The 18,306-nt window shown below is 58.8% G+C and overlaps 8 protein-coding genes across 8 annotated transcripts; 3 read left to right on the forward strand and 5 right to left on the reverse strand.

Annotated features, from left to right (window-relative positions):
* Positions 1 to 616: 616 nt before the first annotated feature.
* GGTG_11214 (GTPase-activating protein GYP5) lies at positions 617 to 5,357 on the forward strand. Its single transcript, XM_009229096.1, has 4 exons — positions 617 to 1,179; positions 1,504 to 1,909; positions 1,990 to 4,223; positions 4,304 to 5,357. The coding sequence occupies exons 1-4, from the start codon at positions 1,087 to 1,089 to the stop codon at positions 4,364 to 4,366; spliced, it is 2,796 nt and encodes a 931-aa protein (XP_009227360.1). The 5' UTR covers positions 617 to 1,086; the 3' UTR covers positions 4,367 to 5,357.
* Positions 5,358 to 5,463: 106 nt separating this feature from the next.
* GGTG_11215 (40S ribosomal protein S6-B) lies at positions 5,464 to 6,891 on the reverse strand (the record flags this gene model as incomplete). The annotated part of the gene is made up of 4 exons (XM_009229097.1): positions 5,464 to 5,559; positions 5,643 to 5,810; positions 6,124 to 6,486; positions 6,799 to 6,891. The coding sequence occupies 4 exons, from the start codon at positions 6,889 to 6,891 to the stop codon at positions 5,464 to 5,466; spliced, it is 720 nt and encodes a 239-aa protein (XP_009227361.1).
* A 326-nt stretch (positions 6,892 to 7,217) lies between these two features.
* GGTG_11216 (diphthamide biosynthesis protein 1) lies at positions 7,218 to 9,184 on the forward strand. The gene is made up of 2 exons (XM_009229098.1): positions 7,218 to 7,754; positions 7,839 to 9,184. The coding sequence occupies exons 1-2, from the start codon at positions 7,544 to 7,546 to the stop codon at positions 8,999 to 9,001; spliced, it is 1,374 nt and encodes a 457-aa protein (XP_009227362.1). The 5' UTR covers positions 7,218 to 7,543; the 3' UTR covers positions 9,002 to 9,184.
* Positions 8,977 to 9,920, reverse strand: GGTG_11217 (hypothetical protein). The gene has a single exon (XM_009229099.1). The coding sequence runs from the start codon at positions 9,717 to 9,719 to the stop codon at positions 9,234 to 9,236; it is 486 nt and encodes a 161-aa protein (XP_009227363.1). The 5' UTR covers positions 9,720 to 9,920; the 3' UTR covers positions 8,977 to 9,233.
* Positions 9,921 to 10,021: 101 nt separating this feature from the next.
* GGTG_11218 (aldose 1-epimerase) lies at positions 10,022 to 12,972 on the reverse strand. Its single transcript, XM_009229100.1, has one exon. It carries the CDS (start codon positions 11,661 to 11,663, stop codon positions 10,233 to 10,235), a length of 1,431 nt encoding a protein of 476 aa, XP_009227364.1. The 5' UTR covers positions 11,664 to 12,972; the 3' UTR covers positions 10,022 to 10,232.
* A 240-nt stretch (positions 12,973 to 13,212) lies between these two features.
* Positions 13,213 to 15,637, reverse strand: GGTG_11219 (V-type proton ATPase subunit B). Its single transcript, XM_009229101.1, has 5 exons — positions 15,362 to 15,637; positions 15,222 to 15,306; positions 14,924 to 15,141; positions 14,525 to 14,850; positions 13,213 to 14,421 (listed from the first exon to the last, which is right to left on the reverse strand). Exons 1-5 carry the CDS (start codon positions 15,458 to 15,460, stop codon positions 13,632 to 13,634), a joined length of 1,518 nt encoding a protein of 505 aa, XP_009227365.1. The 5' UTR covers positions 15,461 to 15,637; the 3' UTR covers positions 13,213 to 13,631.
* A 122-nt stretch (positions 15,638 to 15,759) lies between these two features.
* Positions 15,760 to 17,836, forward strand: GGTG_11220 (peptidyl-prolyl isomerase CWC27). Its single transcript, XM_009229102.1, has 2 exons — positions 15,760 to 16,408; positions 16,476 to 17,836. Exons 1-2 carry the CDS (start codon positions 15,930 to 15,932, stop codon positions 17,677 to 17,679), a joined length of 1,683 nt encoding a protein of 560 aa, XP_009227366.1. The 5' UTR covers positions 15,760 to 15,929; the 3' UTR covers positions 17,680 to 17,836.
* On the reverse strand, positions 17,175 to 18,187 carry GGTG_11221 (hypothetical protein; the record flags this gene model as incomplete). The annotated part of the gene is made up of 1 exon (XM_009229103.1): positions 17,175 to 18,187. One exon carries the CDS (start codon positions 18,185 to 18,187, stop codon positions 17,978 to 17,980), a length of 210 nt encoding a protein of 69 aa, XP_009227367.1. The 3' UTR covers positions 17,175 to 17,977.
* Between the last annotated feature and the right edge of the window lie 119 nt (positions 18,188 to 18,306).

The raw sequence follows: 18,306 nt of genomic DNA on the forward strand, positions 1-18,306 counted from the left end.
GAGGCCTAGACTCCAGCCACCTTTGGCGGTCGAGGACACCGATGGCTGCTCCCCACCTTATAATAAATACAAAAGCGGACGCAAAGCACGGAAAACGCCCTCCAAACGAAGGCCAGGCCGGGCCGTGATTGGTCTGATGGAGACGGCAACAGTAACAGAACCAGAAACAGTGTTCCATTGCTAACGGAATAATTACTACCGCGTGGTGGGTGCGTCTGCTGTGTGAAGTGGAAGTCACAAGTCTACCTCTCTCTACAGGAAGCCTACAGGACAGGTGCATGTGCCTTCCCGGCCGCCAATCCCTGGCGTGTCCCACAAAAATCTGCTGGGTCCTAGATTGATTGATTGATTTGATCGGCACAGCGCTGCGGACACGGCACAGCGCAGGGCACAGGGCACAGCAGAGGCAGGCACCAGCTGCAGCGCTTGCACGACTCTAAAGGCAGGCCGGCCGCAGCGAGCCGCCAGCCTCACAGTCCGCCCGCCCACCTCCTGCAGCCCGCCCGCGCTAGTGCCGTCCTGAATATAAGCAACAGCACGCTTGGGAAACCGCCGGGCTGTCCACTCGCATCCGCCACAGACGTGCTCCTTTGCCGCTGGTGCTGTTTCGGGGGAGTTTTTTTTTTTGCTGCTGCTGTGCCGTAAAGAAGTGTCTGCTCTGGTGCGGAGTTGCAGTTGTCCAACCCTCTTACCATCCCACCATCCAACACACCAGAACAGAACACACATTCTGCCCAGACCGAGCGACACAGACTCTCTGACGACACCGCTCAGCACCTGAGGTCTGAAGTGCCCGCCTACCTAATCGATACCACAGATACCACGACACCGCAGTGGCACGACCTGGCCTGCTGCACCTACCCACCTGCCTCTGCCCACCCCGTCCATGCTGCCGACGACGGGCAAGATCGACCACCAGCGATAGCGGCCGGCAGCAACCCCCCCTGGCGGTCACAGCTAGCCCTCTCCTGCAGAAGCACGCACGCACGCCCAGCCACCACCACCACCACCGCGAGACGCTGAGACAGGCAGGCCAACAAGACAGGGAGCACGCTCAAGGAGGGAAACACATTCCAGCCAGCAACCATGTCGGCTGAAGTAGAAAAGCCAGTAGCCGCCGAGTCGGGAGTGACGCAGGAACAGAGACCACTCTCGCCCTCGAGTGACTCGGAAGCAGAGGTATGCAACCTTTATTACCCGTCCATCCGTCTGGTATTTTCTGGGCCCATCTTCTGCCTCTTCGGCCCAACACACCAAATCCTTGTTTGAGTCGGTGCATGGACTGGTCGCCCTTTCCTTCCCCGCCTACAATCTCCCCTCAAGCCAGCCTCTGCTCGAACCACGAGAGCGCTGCCCATTGCCATTCTCTCGACAGAACCATCGGGGCAGCAGCACCATGACCCTGGCACGCCGCCACACATGACTGCACCTCGAGCAGCACCACCATACCGACACACCTCATCTCGCCTTTGCTAACCAGCCCCCACGATGCCTTCCCGACAGGACGCCTTCGAGGACGCGCCCGACACCGCCTCGATCCGCTCATTAACCAAGAGAAAGGTCTCGGTCCCGCGACCCGAGAGCCAGCCGTCGGAGCTGGCAGCAGCCTTCCAGAAGATCAAGGAAAAGAAGTCGGTCAAGGGGCAGGACGCCACCTCGCCCACCGCCGAAACCACCCCAGTCACGAAGCCGAAGCAGCAAGACGAGCCCGACACCAAGGCCAAGGCCCCAGTCCTAGCTCTAGACAAGCCTGCCGTCCCGCCCAAGGACGACTCGGAAAGCGACTCTGACGACTCCGACGACGACGAACCCGAGTCCCCCTCAGGCACCACCCCTAACCGCCTGCCCAAGATATCTAACGGGGCTCTGGACAATGTCAGCCTCCACGAGGATGCACCAACGACCAATGGTACACCGCCCAGAGGCCTTTATGTCTCATCCTCGCACACTTTCCCCGTTCGTGGCCCTGCTAACACCCCTCATTCTTAGGCTCTCACAAAGGTGGCGAGAGGAGGCCCAGCCCCACCGACCGTCCAGCCCCAAAGACCTTGTCGCTGAGCAGTATCACACACGCTCTTCCTTCCATGCCCTGGTCCCCTCCGGCGAACGAGTCCCCCAGCAAGACCGTACCCACCGCCCTAAGCCATGCCCCGGCCGCCGCCATGGTTCCTCCGCCCCCTGAGCCCATAAGCCGGAAACTCACGAGCCCTTTCTCCTGGCTGTCGAGGAACACGTCCAAGGACAAGGATGCCTCCGTGTCCCCAACTGTGACGTCCCCACGCAGGAACACGGCCAGCTCCATCGCCACGCCGACGAGCCCGGATGAGGAGAGGGGCGGCGCAAGAAACAGTCTCAAGGATCGTTTCAAACTCGTGCGCATGCGCGAGGAAGCTGGCATCACATCGCTGCCCGAGGAAGACGAGAGTGAGGCCCCTGAAGCGACCGTCAAGTCCACGGCCAACGCGCTCAGCCCGGCCGCCTCCACACCGGGCGGCGCAGGGGCCGATGGCATCGATAACGGCATGCAGCCCCCGTCGTCTCCCCTGCCCAAAAGCCCGAACCCGAGCCTGGCACCAGGCACTGTGTCTGGGGTAGATGCCGGGCCATCGCCGGCCGCTGGCGGAGCACCCGTAGACTGGGACCTGTGGCAGTCGGTGGTAGACGAGGGCCCCGCGGCTGTGGCACGGACGAGCTCTGAGGAGCTCAACACGGCCATTGCGGTCGGCATCCCCAACGTCATCCGAGGCGTGGTGTGGCAGGTTCTTGCTCAGAGCAAGAACGAAGGTCTCGAGCTCGTCTACCGCGAACTTGTAGCCCGGGGGACCGACAAGGAGAAGGATCGCCACAGCACCAGCTCCCTCGGGACGTCAAGCAACAGCAACCTCAGCATAAAGCAGCGCGGAGAGACCGCCTCGTCGGCCTCGTCGGTCAACTCGGATGGCGAGAGCACTGGCAGCAACTCGGTCAAGGATATCAAGGATGCCGAGGCGGCCGCTGCCGCCGCCGCCGTGACTGCCAAGAACCAGGCCATCGCACTGGCGGACCGGAAAAAGAGGGAAAAGGACGAGAAGACGGCGCTCCAGAAGCTGGAGAAGGTTATCCGCAAAGATCTCGGCATGCGCACTAGCTTCTCCAAGTTTGCTGCCTCGCAGGGGCTCCAGGACGCGCTCTTTGGCGTGTGTAAAGCGTACGCGCTTTTCGACGAGGCTGTCGGCTACGCCCAAGGCATGAACTTCCTAGTGATGCCGCTGCTCTTCAACATGCCCGAGGAGGAGGCCTTTTGCCTGCTGGTTCGGCTCATGAACCACTACAAGCTGCGTGACCTCTTCATCCACGACATGCCCGGGTTGCACAAGCATCTGTACCAGTTCGAGCGGCTGATCGAGGATCTAGAACCGGCGCTCTATTGCCACCTGCACCGCAAGGGCATCTCGTCGCACCTATACGCTACGCAGTGGTTTCTGACGCTGTTCGCCTACAAGTTCCCGCTGCAGCTTGTGCTGCGCATCTACGACCTCATCTTGTCCGAGGGTCTGTCGGCCATTCTCAAGTTCAGCGTGGTACTGATGCAGAAGAATGCCGCCGCAATGCTCCAGATCTCCGACATCTCGGCCCTGACCGTCTTCCTGCGGGATCGGCTGTTTGATGTCTACATCGACGCGGCACCCACCGCGGGCGGGTTGCTTGAAAGCGGATTCTTTGGCTCCTCGTCGGCCGGCATCGACAAGGAGGTCTACCGGGCGGACCAGATGGTGCGTGACGCGTGCGACGTGCGCATCACCCCCGAGATGCTGGCGCTGTACACCCAGGAGTGGGAGGAGAAGACGGCGGCCGAGAAGGCTCGCGACGCCGAGATCACGCGCCGCGATGCCGAGATCGAGGAGCTCAGGGGGTCCAACCACGCGGCCGCCATCAAGATCCGCAAGCTCGAGGAGCAGCTCCAGGCCAACGACTCGGAGCAGACGACGCTGGCAACGCAGGTGGTGCACCTCAAGGTGGAGAACCAGGAGCTCCGCGACGAGACGGAGACGCTGCGCGAGCAGGTCAAGACGCTACGGGAGTTGCTCCAGGATCAGCCGGCCGAGCTCGAGAAGGCCTGGCTGGATGAGCGCGCGGGCCTGCTCGAGCGCAACGAGAAGGTGGCCCAGGAGAACAGGAGGGTCGAGCGCGAGATGGCGGATCTCGAGGAGCAGCTAGTCAAGACCAAGATGGAGTACGCTGAGGTAAGAACAGAGTCTCTTTTGCCCCACAACCGATCCTCTTTTTTGTTGTCCGTCTCATACTAACTGCCTTTCTTGCAAAGATCAATTCCCAGCATGAAACCCTCACAAGAAGGTGGACTGATCTCAAGAAACAGTTTGCTTGATGACGGATGACTTTTGATGACTGCCCTCGGGGATGTCTTACGGCCGTGTTTCTACTTATTTCCCCGCCAATGATGATTTTCAATTCAAGACGAAAAACCTGTCCATTCATGTTGTTTTTCTCCCTCCTCCACCCCCCTTTTTCACGCCCGTCGCCACACTGTTTCCAATCCATGTCATGTTCCAGCTCCGATTCTGTTTACCATCCTACATATTCTTGCCCTTTTCTTTTTTGTTAATATTCACGAGCCAGGAAATGGATGTGGGCGTTTTCTTTCGTTTTCTCAAAGCATTGCATCACCATACCAAGAGGACGAAGGAGGTTTCACGCACTTTTTTGTTCTGTTTTATGATGGAAAGACCGAAAGAATCAGGAAAGAAGAAAAAGAGAACGGACTTTGATGAACAGGATAGGCAGAAAGAGATTGGAGATATGTAATCTGCTTGCTCGGGGACGCGAAACCAGCCAGTCTTGGTTTCTCGTTCCTTCCCCTCCTCATTTCGGTTTTTTTTCTTCCTTTTTTTTTCGTTTTCTGATGGTACTTCACTTTTGTTGCATCCCATGATGTTCGTCTTTTCTCTTCCCTTGTTGTGTCGCTCCTCACCTACCCCCCAGGCGGGCCTTTAGGCTATCAAGAAGAGCTCTTTCATGTTTCCTCTCCTGGAGCGTGCACAACGCAGAGTATCTTACCTACCTACCTTGTATCGACCCAGCCCAGTCCAGACATACTATCGAAACACGTCCCTTGGCAGAGATACATTACAACGGCATCAAGGCTGTGTGGCCTGCATACCGCAGAAGGCAGGCAGCCCCGTCACAGCACAAGTGCAGTCAGTCACGTGGAGGAGTCGGACCGGGCCGCAAAGAATTATCGCCTTCCAAATGCAAGCATGAAAACGTGAGAGGCATGAACCATCTCCCACGCTATACCCCATGACGTGATAACAAGTGCCTAAAGGATGCCCATGGGCAAGCGAGCCGAAAATTTCGCCATACCGTTCCTGCACCCTAAGCCGATTGTCTTTTCTTTTCCCAGAAATGCAAACACGCGAACCCGGTTCCTATTCATAAGACCACAAAAACGCCACCAGCCCACGCTTACTTGCGCATGGAGCTGGCCCTCCGCTTGCGGGCCTCCGACTTGACAGCCTTGGCCTCGGCCACACGCTTGGCGAGGATCTGGGCGTACTCGTTCTGTATTGGCAAAGCATCCCGTCGAGTTAGCAGACCGCATATGTGCTGGCAAGGTGCCTGTTCGCGGGAAAGGCAACACGTACGGCAGCGTCCTTGACCTTCTCGGACTGGCGCTTCTTGAGTGCGATGCGGTGGCGCTTGTGCTGCAGGCGCTGGGGGGTGACCAGGCGCTGGATCTTGGGGGCCTTGGTGTAAGGCTTCTTGCCCTCGCCCTTGGGCTGGACCTCGCGGCGGATGACGTACTTCCGCACCTGTTGTGAAAAGGAACGAAAAAGTGTCCCGCATTAGTCTCTTGTCACGATGTTTGGTTTTCTTTTTCGGACATGGGTCGTGTCTCGACGTCGGCCCGGCGTAACCAGCCTCTTCCTTGAACTCCTTTATTCCGTTCACCAATCTCTCTATCCGCAGCGGCGCGGGTGGGAAAGCGAAAGGCGGAGAAGAGGAGGCGGTTTTATACTCAGACTCTACTCGTCGAGGACCACCTCGCCGCGTTCAGTCGAACGGGTGGGCGGGCTCGGCGAGCAGGCGAAGACGGGGACAGCAGCATAAGCAGCAAACACGTACATCGTCTTCCTTGCTGAGGTCGAAGAACTTGCGGATCTTGGTAGCGCGCTTGGGGCCGAGGCGCTTGGGGTGGACAACGTCGGTGAGGCCGGGGATGTCCTGCTCGCCGCGCTTGGCGATGGACAGAGCCAGGACGGACAGGTCCATGCCGACGATGCAGCCGCGGACCGACTTGCGCTTGCGCTCGCCAGTGCGGCGGGCGCGGTAGCACGAGTGGCCGTCGGCGAGCAGAAGGCGGACACGGTTGGGCAGCAGGACACCCTGCTTCATGGGGAAACCCTGCTTGTCGTTGCCACCGGTGATCTTGAAGATGTAGCCCTTCCACTCGTCGCCGAGAGCCTCGGCAGAGACCTCTGCGCCCATCTACAGAGGAAAAGAAACAAAGTTAGCTTCTGTAATCTTTTCCAGGCCCTCGGCCATGCAGTGAGTGCAACTAGTAGCCAGAAGCACCGCCCATCAACCACTCTGCCATGCCGAACCAGCGGGCAGCCCAGCCACCAGCCCACCCACAACCCGTCCGTCCAAGACCCCGAGCCAGATCTCCGATAAATCCACGGATCACCGGGCATTCTATCGGACGGCGAATTGAGGGGAGTGTATGGCTGGCGGCTGGCGGCTGGCGGCTGGCTAGGAGAAAGTCGGTCGGTCGGTTGGATTCGTCGAGGGACAACGTACGCGCTTCTCCATGAAGACCCTCAGCTTGCGCTCATCCTCGACCTCGATGAGCTTCTGAGCTCCGGTGCCCGGGTTGCTGATGTTCAACTTCATCTTTGCAGCGATTCCTCGTCAATCGGCCTACTGGAGGGTGCGATTGAGGTCTTTGGGCGGGTGGTCGTTGGTGATATTTTTTCGCTGGGTGCTGGAGTGAAAAGTTACAAAGAAAGTCGGCCGGTCGCTAGAATTTGGTGTGTGGGCTCCTAGGGCATGCGAGGGGAAAAGTGTTGTGGCGGTCCGTGCACGCAAGCTTCTGCTCTGAGTGGTGGGCCGGCACACGATACGATACTCCACCCCTTCGATCTTATGTAATCGGACTGCCTCACGGCACCACCAAACTGAGAGTCTTCGACTCGTCTATGGAGATACTTTCGGCACAAAACGGATGGCCTGAATGACATGAAAGCCAACAACAACGCTCACAGTTTTGTTGTGAGGCAGGGGTAGATACCCACAGATTCTGGACTCAGACACCAGGTCATTCAAAGCAAATATCATAAAAGCGTTCTGAACTGGCGCTGATGCGCATAAAATCAGGCAAAATCGAGTCGTCCTACACGGCCCCGCGAAAAGCCCCTAATGCGACTTCTCAGGTGGGGCAGATGATCCAACACCACTTCCAAAGACTCTATCAAGCACCCCTTATTCCCATCTTGCACGTGAATCTGGGCACCTAATCAGAGGTACAACCCATACGCCTTCGACAATGGAAGACGACCGCGCCCTGGTAGATGTTGGCATCGCCGCCGACATCGAGCAGAGCTACGCCCAGGCCAGCACCCCGGAGCAGGTGATCAAACAGCCCAAGAAGAGATTTGTAGGCAGGAGAACGGCGGCGGCGGCAGCAGCAGCGCAAACGTCACAGACTGCCTCGGGCCCTGACGATGCAGGGAGCGCAGAGAGCGGGGTTATCCAAGGCAAGCGAGAAAGCTGCAAGCCAGCGGACCCCTGGCTGGAGAGTAGGATCACTATCCATCTAACAACAGGCCTTTCTCTAATAGTGGCGCAGCCAAAGAGGCCGCCGCGGCTGCTCAACCAGGTGCCGCCTGAGCTGCTGGCCGATGCCGAGCTCAAGGCGGCCATCGCGCTGCTGCCGGCCAACTACTCGTTCGAGATCCACAAAACCATCCACAGGATCCGGACGCTGGGGGCCAAGCGCGTGGCGCTGCAGATGCCCGAGGGCCTGCTCCTGTTCGCCACCACCATCTCGGACATCCTGACCCAGTTCTGCCAGGGCGTCGAGACGCTCATCATGGGTGACGTGACGTACGGCGCCTGCTGCATCGACGACTACACGGCGCGCGCCCTGGGCTGCGACCTGCTGGTGCACTACGCCCACAGCTGCCTCATCCCCGTCGACGTGACCAAGATCAAGACCCTTTACGTCTTTGTAGATATCAGTATTGACACTTCGCATCTGCTGGCCACGCTCGAGCGCAACTTCTCGGCGGGGAGCACCATCGCTCTCGTCGGCACCATTCAGTTCAACGCCACCATCCACGGCGTCCGCGCCACGCTCGAGAGGGCCGGCTTCGGCGTGGTGGTGCCGCAGATCGCACCGCTGTCGCGCGGCGAGATCCTGGGCTGCACCTCCCCGGACCTGTCCCGCGCGGCGGCCGACAAGAAGGTCGACCTGATCCTGTACCTCGGTGACGGCCGCTTCCACCTCGAGAGCATCATGATCCACAACCCGAACGTGCCGGCCTACCGCTACGACCCCTACTCGCGGCGGCTGACGCGCGAGGAGTACGGCCACGCCGAGATGCAGGACCTGCGGCGCGCCGCCATCACGGCGGCCAAGAAGGCGCGCAAGTGGGGGCTGATCCTGGGCTCGCTCGGCCGCCAGGGGAACCCGCACGCCCTGGCCCTCATCGAGCGCCGCCTGGCCGCCCTGGGCGTCCCCTGCGTCAACCTGTGCCTCAGCGAGATCTTCCCGGGCAAGCTGGCCGCCATGGCCGACGTCGAGTGCTGGGTCCAGGTGGCCTGCCCGCGCCTGAGCATCGACTGGGGCTACGCCTTCCCGCGCCCGCTGCTGACGGCATACGAGGCCCTCGTGGCCCTGGGCGAGCGTGAGGACTGGGGGTCCGGGCCGTACCCCATGGATTACTACGGGAAGGAGGGCCTGGGGAGGACGAAGCCGTTGGCCACTGTCGGGGCGGCATGAGGTGTTTTTTTGTGTGTGTATGATACCGTCCTACATATGGAGAAAAGGAAGAAAAACGCAAAAGTCAGGGACCATATCAAGTTCGCTGTGTGAATGTCCTACTTCTTTCTCAGAGTAGACAAAACAAGAAAATTGAGCTTCATCCGTAATGTTTCCTCTTGGAATCTATACCCGCAAAATGTCTCCTTGGTGTCCTTTCGCCAAGCATGGTTTAAATGCCATCCCAGAAGCCTCACTCGGCCGGGATGCCTATCGGCTCGGGTCGCTGCGAGAACAGCAGCTTGTAGCGGACAATCTCGACCACCTCAAGTTCGCCATCCCCGCCTCCTCCTCCCCCCGCCTCACCATCATCACCATCTTCCCCATCCCCCTCCCGCCTCCTGCGCCGGATCACGGCGACGGGCCGGGGCAGCTTCTTGACCTCACCCGTGAGGCGCTGGTTGAGCCCGACGTAGAGGTACACGCGCTTCATCCACGCGCCGCCGTCCTCGGACCGGCCCGGCACGTACTCGGGGAAGTCGAGGCGGCCGACCCGCGTCGGCCCCGCCGCGCCGCCGCCGCCGCCGTCTTCCTCGCCCGTGTTGATGACGCCCTGCAGCTCGAGCAGCGCGAGCCCCGATGGTGTGTGCAGCAGCGGCGGCAGCGGGCTTTGGGACCCTTTTGAGGCCGAGGAGGGCTGGCGCTGTGGCGGGTGGAGCGTTGCGGTTGACGCCGACATTGCGGGCGAAGGTGGTGTTTGTGTGTTTTTGGCCGTGCTTGAGGATTGTCGACCACTTGAAGGGCTACCTGTGCCAGTGGATCAAAGGCGATTAGGTTGTGGTCTGCTTTCGGAGGGATTTATGATGGACTCGACAGCAAGCAGTATTAAGAATCGCCTGCTCAGACGCGCGAGAAATTCAGGACAAAGTTGGGATTGAAGCTTGAAAATCGTCGAAATTGATCAAAAGGAGAAATCGACCACAATAGCACAACAACATTAGCACTCGGTTTCAAGATGACAAGGAAAAAATAAAAATATCACGCAAATTTTGTTCCATGGTAATTAATTATTCATTATGAGATAGTTACAAACAAGCTCGTCCGTGATGCAATGCCAATTGATAAGGCATGCGTGCTTGCTAGCTTTTATCACATTCATTTCCATTTTCGCCCCTTTTATTCGTCTTGTCCATTCACATCACTTCATGACACGACCCAACCAACGGAAAACCCTCGAGCAACCCCCTTGGACCTAGACATGACTGAACCTGTAGCTGGCCTGGAGGACGTACGGGTCGTCGCCGGGGCCAAAGATCTGCTTCTTGCTGCGCTGCCAGCTGGGCTGGTTGATGGCGTCGATATAGTCCTGGACCTCGAGCACGATGCAGCCGTCCTTGGCAATGGTGCGCGGGAAGTTCGGGTTGTCGTTGATGCCCTGCGTCTTCTTGAGCGGCATGGAGCCGTCCTGGCCGCCGCACGAGTACATCTGGAACGCGTCCTGGTCCGAGAAGATGTCGAGCCGGATGCCGGACCAGTCGGACCAGACCGAGGCCACGGGGCCCGAGGTGCGCCAGTTGTAGGGCCCGTCCTGCGCCCGGTTGACAAGCCAGCAGTTGTCGTAGCCGGTGCAGTTGAAGCCGCAGTTGCCGAGCATCCCCGGGCTCGAGAAGTTTGCGCCGATCTGCTTGGGCGCGCTCCAAAAGTCGTTGATGGAGTGCTTCTGGTTGGCCAGGATGTCGCCCGTCGGGATGAGGATGTTGTCCACGTCGACGCGCTGCCCGCCGTTGGGGATATGGAAGGTGTGGTTGTAGATCTTGTTGGTCTCGTTGTTGGAGAAGCCGTCGAGGTTCCAGTAAGCGTGGCTGGTCAGCATGATGGGCGTCTTCTTGGTCGTCGCCATAGCCACGATCTTGAAGTCCCACGTCATGTTGCCCAGCGTGTACGTCACGTACGAGACGACCTCGCCGGGAAACCCTTGCTCGCCGTCCGGGTCGACGATGGAGAAGGTGATGCTGTCGTTGCTGTGCGAGACGACAGTGAAGTTGCGCCAGTCCCAGCCTTTGGGCCCGCCGTGGAGCGTGTTGAGCCCGTCCGGGTGCTCGGGCGTCTTGTGCTCGTTGGGCAGGATGTGGAACGTCTCGCCGTCGATCTCAAAGGTGCTGTTCCTGATGCGGTTCGCGTACCGGCCCGGCACGCCGCCAAAGTGGTCGTGCTTCTTGTCCTCGCTGAAGTGCGTGGCGTTGTCGAAGCCCGTCACGATGTCCCGGCGGATGCCGTACCGGTCGTTGACGAACACGTTGGCCACCGAGGCGCCGTAGGGCACAAAGGCGGCCGAGATGCCCTGGCCGTGGATCCAGTACTTTCCGTCGGCGTCGGGCTGCGGCTTTGCCGTGGCCTGCGCCGAGCAGAAGGGCAGCAGGCATGCGCCCAGTGATAGCAGAGAATGCCTCATGGTTGCTTGGCGGATAGGCAGACAAGAGTGCACCAGGTATCGGCGGCAGCTAACAGCAGGTATCTGTCTGAGGAGACTGGGCCCGGAGGGTAGACAGAGAACGGACGACGACCAAGGCGGAAACTCAATTCTAGAGACCGAGGGAGCCGAGGTTGGGACGACATCTTTATACCCAGAGGTAGGCATGCAGGTACGGCAGCATATTACGTTCCCACACTGGTTGCGACTCATTGCCAGCCCGCCGCTTTCCCCTCATCCTGCTCCTCGTCCGGTCATGACGGATGCCTCCCCCAAAAACCCCACAAACTAGACCGACGTGGTAATCGGGTAGCGAGATACGCGGTGGGGATCGCTTACGGCCTCCTGATAATTTGAGCCGGACCGTTGGTAGGCAAGGGCTTGTCGTGAGGAGGTGGGAATGGGGTAGACGAGGATGCGGGCAAGCTTTGAATTTACCCCAATCCCTAGCAAGCTATGGAAGAACGCATCTCGTTCTCCACTCCACCTGGGCCATTGTTGCCACGGGGTAGCCATGCATTCAGCGAGGGAGGGTAACAGCAGGGGATTCGGAGCATGAACCGAATGATGGGCAAAGGAAGCGTCAGGGTAAGCGTAGCAAGTGGCCCCTTTTGACTTTCTGAGCTGCAGTCCCTCGTAATAGCTTTGTCTCAAGGTCAGATAGCAGTCACTAGGCAAGATAGGCTAGAAGGTAGCTGTCGCTGCTCACCCGTACTTACGGGCAAGACAGTTGGTATTGTTATTGTTATTGTTTGTTTGGAAATGTCCCTGTTGGCAAACCGTTCTCTCCCCGTGGGGAAAAAAAAGGAGAAGATGAGGGTAGCGGCCACGGTGGAGCTTCATTCAACGGGTGGCTGGGGAAACCCGGGGAGATCTCGTGATGGAGCAGGGAAGCGGAGGAGTTCCTGGAGGATGCGTGTGTCGACATTCAAGCCGGATCGGAGGTGAATACGCGGTCCACTCATCGGTCTGCCCGCACGGGGGTTGTTGAATGTGCGTCTTAGATGGTGAGTTGGCGAGGCAGGGAGAGGCGAGGCGGGGGTGGTGAACCCTTGGTTTTCAGGCCATACAGTCTGGACTTTAAGCAGATGCAAGGTGGTGGGCAGAGAGATGAGGAGAAAACAAATCGACCGGTCGACATGGGAGGGCCGAGGTTGCACCGCGAACCACTTAACCGAACGTTACAGCACGAGTTCGTTGGGCCAGCCCTTGTCAAGCCCTTGCTTATCAAGCCCTTGACCTCTGGCTGGGCATGACGGACGAACAAAAGTCCGCCTATACCGACCTGGCGGTTAAAGACGAGACGATGCCTGCCTGTCTGCCTAGGTCTAAGTAGGGAGGTATGTAGGTACCGTGGTACCTACCTAGAACAGCAAAGACGGGAAGGAGTCGCGAAGGAGTGTGAAAAGCAAACATGGCTGTCTGCAAATTGAAGACGGGATTGATCGAATGACGTCGGCAAAAGGTTTGATCCATCTCGGCCGGAACTCGTGCGCTGCCAGGGACCCGTCGCTGTAGCGCGGCCCATGATTGGTGCGGCAGAGCCACTGTGCGGGACGACCCCAACCCCTGGCCCCAGCCGCCAGTGCTCCGCCAAGATGCGGGGTTTTGATTTTCGTGTTGACGGAGAAATGCTTGGAGACACAGGTGAGAGAGAGAATGACATGACCCAACGCTCGTGTCAATCATACATCTTGATGGCCCCTGGACCTCGGATTACTACCCGGGCAGCCAGAGGTGATGTTGATCATCTCGAGAATAAGCATCATGACAATCGCTTCCATGTTTTAGGGTTAAAAATGATCATTGTTGGTGCCTTGGAAGAGTTTGTGAAGGATGAGAGCTTTTCCAGGGCATTGCGACTCGAGGCTTTACCCGTCCTTTCCCACAACATTCCAACATGGCGGCGCTCAGGGATACCTGCCCTTAAACTCGTACGCACCTGACGTTTGCCAACACCTGCAAAATCACAGCCTGCCTAGAGACTGGGCGCAGGACATGTCCAAAACTAGATCCTCCATATTTCTTGTCTAATGTCCACTCAGGGGCCACACCCATGTTTGAACAACACAATTCCATTGCGCATAAAATATCAAAAGTGCCTACTTAGGTAGGTGCCCATCACCAACCTATTCAAATCACACAATATGCGACAGCTAGAACCGACAAAAGGACACGGCTTTATGCGTCAATCAGGTTCTCCTCAGCCGCCCTGTCCTCCGGGTGCGCCTTGCTCTTGCCCTTGCGGTCCGCCGTCCTCTGGTAGTACTCGTTGATGACCTTGGCGGGGATACGGTTGAGCATGTCCTTGCGGTAGATGCGCAGCAGAGACCAGGCCAAGTCCAGCGATTCGAAGATGGTCCGCGACTCGTATGGGCCCTGTGCCACAAACGTACGCTCGAACTTGTCGAGGAACTCGAGAGAGAGCTTGTCTTCGGCCGACAGCGCCTCCTCACCCACGACAGCCTTCATTGCTGCCGCGTCACGTCCAATGGCGTACTTGGCATACAGCTGGTTGGACACATCGCCGTGGTCCTTGCGCGTCATGCCCTCGCCGATGGCCGACTTCATCAGCCGGGACAGGGACGGCAGCACATTGATCGGCGGGTAGATGCCGCGGTTGTACAGGCCTCGGTCCACGAAGATCTGACCTTCGGTGATGTAGCCAGTCAGGTCGGGAATCGGGTGCGTGATGTCGTCGTTGGGCATGGTAAGAATAGGGATCTGCGTGATGGAACCGTTGCGGCCTTCGACACGGCCGGCACGCTCGTAGATGGTGGACAGATCCGTGTACATGTAACCTGGGAAACCACGACGGCCTGGCACCTCTTCACGCGCCGCCGAAACCTCACGCAGCGCATCGCAGTACGCCGACAGGTCGGTGAGAATGACCAGGACGTGCTTCTCGAGCTGGTAGGCGTAGTATTCCGCCGTAGTGAGGGCCAACCGGGGGGTGATGATACGCTCGATCCTGCGAAGCCAAGGGGTCAGCGCAAAGTATTCCTCAGCTGGCGTGCGTGTATACCGGCATGGTCATCATCGGCCACCGTCCCAGATGCATATGCTTCACGTACGTTGGGTCGTTGGCGAGGTTTAGGAATAGCGTTGTGCGCTCCAAGCTGCCGTTTTCTTCGAAATCGCGGGTGAAGAATCGGGCCGTTTCCAGGTTGACACCCATAGCAGCAAAAACAATGGAGAAATTCTCCTCGTGGCCGTCGTGGACGCCCTTGTTGGTGATGCCCTCCTTCTGCACCAAGCCAGCCTGTCGGCAAATCTGGGCGGCGATCTCGTTGTGCGGCAGACCGGCTGCCGAGAAGATGGGGATCTTCTGTCCACGGGCGATGGAGTTCATCGTGTCGATGGTAGAGATACCAGTCGAGATCATCTCCTCGGGGTAGACCTGAATTGCATCCCATCCACTGTCAGACCTGAGCACCGCGGAGCCGGGGGTAGTCGAGCTGGGGCCGACTCACCCGGGAGTAGGGGTTGATGGGCTGGCCGTTGATATCCAGGTAGTCCTCGGCCAGCACCTTGGGACCCTTGTCGATGGGGCGGCCGGAACCGTCGAAGATGCGACCCATCATGTCCTCAGAAACGCCGAGCTTAAGGTTCTCGCCAGAAAACTCAACCTTGGTCTTCTGGACATCGATACCAGACGTGCCCTCGAAGACCTGCACAATGGCTCGGGATCCTGATCGGAGTGGCGTGTCAGCGGGACGGGGCTCGATGTCGACAAACGCGGGAATGCGGCTTAGGGAGATAGCTCCTCACCTCGGGCCTCGAGCACCTGGCCCGACCTAACGGTGCCATCAGGCAGAGTGAGCGAGACAATCTCGTTGTAGCTGGGGTTTTTGACCTGGACTAGCTGTCAGCAACGGAGAATCCAAAGGGGGCGATGCGCGGCGACGTACATTGTCGAGGATGACCAGAGGGCCGTTGACACCACCAATGGTGTTGTAGTTGATCCTCGGCAAAACCGAGTAAGACGACGACTCTCGCGGGTCCGCCATGGTGGCCAAATCGCGCGTGCGCGGCTTTGCAAATAAGGACGTAGTCCAGCCCAGTCGAGAGGATCGTGGAGAAGCTGCAGACGGCTTCGCGGGATGTGAGATGCGGAAGTGAGGATGGCTGAAGAGGTTAGCGGTCGGTGTCGTCGAGCTGCCGCTTCCCGAGCTTGGCCCGCCGTGGTTGAGTCGTCGATGGAGCTCCTCAGCTGTCCCGAAGGGCGGACCAATCACGTGGCGTGACATCATCTACAATGCCCCACTAATTCAGCCAGTGCCTTGTCTCGGCTTGCCCGACGCGACTTGGGAAAGCGGCTACAACGGCCGATCGATTTCGCGAATTGCGTGAACTGATTCTGCGTCAAAATAAGAACAACCTACGCCAGACGGGCGTCGCCCGTTCTATGCAGCCACCGCAAGCCCCGGCTACCTCTGCATAACGCACTCCCGTCCGTTCCAATCGCCGCTCGCCATCATGTCGGCCATCTACAACACCGAGCCGCAGCCGACGGCCTCGGTCATCCTCCACACCAGCCTGGGCGAGCTTTCGGTCGAGCTTTTCGCAAAGCAAACCCCTCTGACTTCGAGGAACTTCCTCCAGCACTGCCTCGATGGCTACTACGACAACACCATCTTTCATCGCCTCGTTCCCGGCTTCATCATCCAGGGCGGCGACCCGACCGGCACGGGCAACGGCGGCGAGTCCATCTACGACGGCGGGGCCTTTTCGGGCGATCTCGAGCCATGGCCCACGGACCAGAGGAGAGGGAAGAACGCCGGGGAGATGGGCATCGGTTTCAAGGACGAATTTCACAGCCGGCTGAAATTCAACCGACGCGGGTTGCTTGGGATGGCCAACGACGGCACCCCTGATTCCAACGGCAGCCAATTCTTCTTTACTTTCGACAAATGCGACGAGCTCAACGGCAAAAACACCATTTTTGGACGGATAGCGTAAGTATACAAGCCCCTATCTCCTCGGTCTCCGTGTCTGGCTCCCTTGGCGCTAATTACAAGTTAGTGGCGATACGATTTATAACCTGGCAAAGATGGGCGAGGCTGAGTTGGTGGAGGGCGGCGAGCGCCCCCTCTACGCCATCAAGCTCCTCAAAACAGAGATACTAGTCAACCCATTTGACGATATGAAGAAGAGGGAACGCATTGCGCGGCGGGATGAGGTGGCGCCTGCCCCTGTCAAAAAGTCTAAGAAGAGAAAGGGCGCGAAGCAATTGCTCAGTTTTGGCGACGAGGAAGGAGATGCCGAGGAACTCCCACTCCTGAAGAAGCCAAAGTTTGACACCAGAATCGTCATGGATGTGGACCAAGAGGAGCCTGCAGCCTTGCTGCCCAAGAAGAAGGACAAGAAGCCCAAGGCCGTGCCCGAGAAGGCTGCGCTCCCTGAAAGAACTTCGCCAGGTGATAAGTCAGCCTCACGAGATGTTCAGGATGGACCAGAGGCTGGGGGCTCTCAACCTCAAGGACCGCCCATAGCGCCACGCGTGCAACCAAGGTATAAAAGCCCGTCGCCTGAGGCGCAGGAGACCAAAAAGAAGACCGCTCTGGAGAAGGCAAACGAAGAGATTGCCGCATTGAAGGCTTCGATGCGACGGACAGTCCACGCCGAGCCGGTGCGAGAGGAAAAGAAAACGGCTCTTGAACAGATGATGCCAGAGACTTCCACTAGGGGCAGGAAGCGGAGACCAGGGGCGAACATGACGGACGCTACAGAGGAGCAGAAGACATTGGACCTACTCAAAGCCTTCCAGTCGAAACTTGTTGAGACCCCGGCAGCAAAAGGCTCGCAAAAGCACGAGCCCAGTGGTGCTGGCGCTAACGGCGGTGGGGAACCACAGGACAAGAAGCCCTCAGCAGACGAAGAGGGAGAAGTCTGCGACCTGCACTTCATCCTCAACTGCCAAAGCTGCAAGGCCTGGGACAAAGTGGAGGGCGGCAAGCAGGATGACGAGGACGACGGTGATGCGGGTTGGATGTCTCATGCACTGAGCTTCGCTGCCGACAAACTAGGCAAGGACCTGAGCTATCGGAAGAAAGCTGAGGAGGAGCTGGTTGTCATCGACCCCCGTGAGAAATCGCGAGACCTGAAGGAAGGGAGGAAGCACGAGCGGGAGACACGAGCGAAGCACTCTGGCGGACGGGCTTGGGATCAAGCCCGCAGCGCGCAGCTGTCGAGGACATCGGCGGCTGTAGGGAGAGGCGCCAAGTAGGTACTCGCGATGCCGTCATTGGCATGTTGATATATGTAAGTAGGAGGTAGTTAGATACCCAGACGCATGGATTTATCGAGACGCAAAACCTGATCCAACATCGAGTCTTATCGTGAGCTACGCTAGCTGTCCAGCACCACCCCGCCCGGTCCTAGTTTAGGTGCCTCGGTGACATGTACGTCAAGCCGGTGGATTGCAGCCACACCCTGACTGGCTGTCTCAGCACCCGGAATGCCACGTGTGCGGCCTCCGTGCTGGGGCTGCACATATTCGCCCGGAACAGAAGCTCCGGGAGAAGCTAGGGCCCCTGGACTTTGGCTCCGAGCCAGACGGGAACAGCTTGTCCTGTGGGGACGGCGTGCGTGCCGAGTTGGGCCAGGAGGGAGGCGTGTGGAAAACGGGCATGCAGAAAAAACAGAATGGCGGCCGTCAACAGTCGGCGGGCTTGGTGACAGTTTGGGCGACCAAACAGGCGGCACGAGTCGTCAAACCCAGGCTGCATGGCCATGGTGGTGGGACTGCGTGTAGCCGGGCCCCACCCAGGCTGCGGTAGAAGCCGATCGCCTTCTGATTCTGCGATCTTTGGCTGGCGGCGGGCTCCACTGGACTGGTCCATGCGATGCTGGC

The sequence above is a fragment of the Gaeumannomyces tritici genome (assembly GCF_000145635.1).
Source record: "Gaeumannomyces tritici R3-111a-1 unplaced genomic scaffold supercont2.6, whole genome shotgun sequence".
Classification (NCBI taxonomy): domain Eukaryota; kingdom Fungi; phylum Ascomycota; class Sordariomycetes; order Magnaporthales; family Magnaporthaceae; genus Gaeumannomyces; species Gaeumannomyces tritici.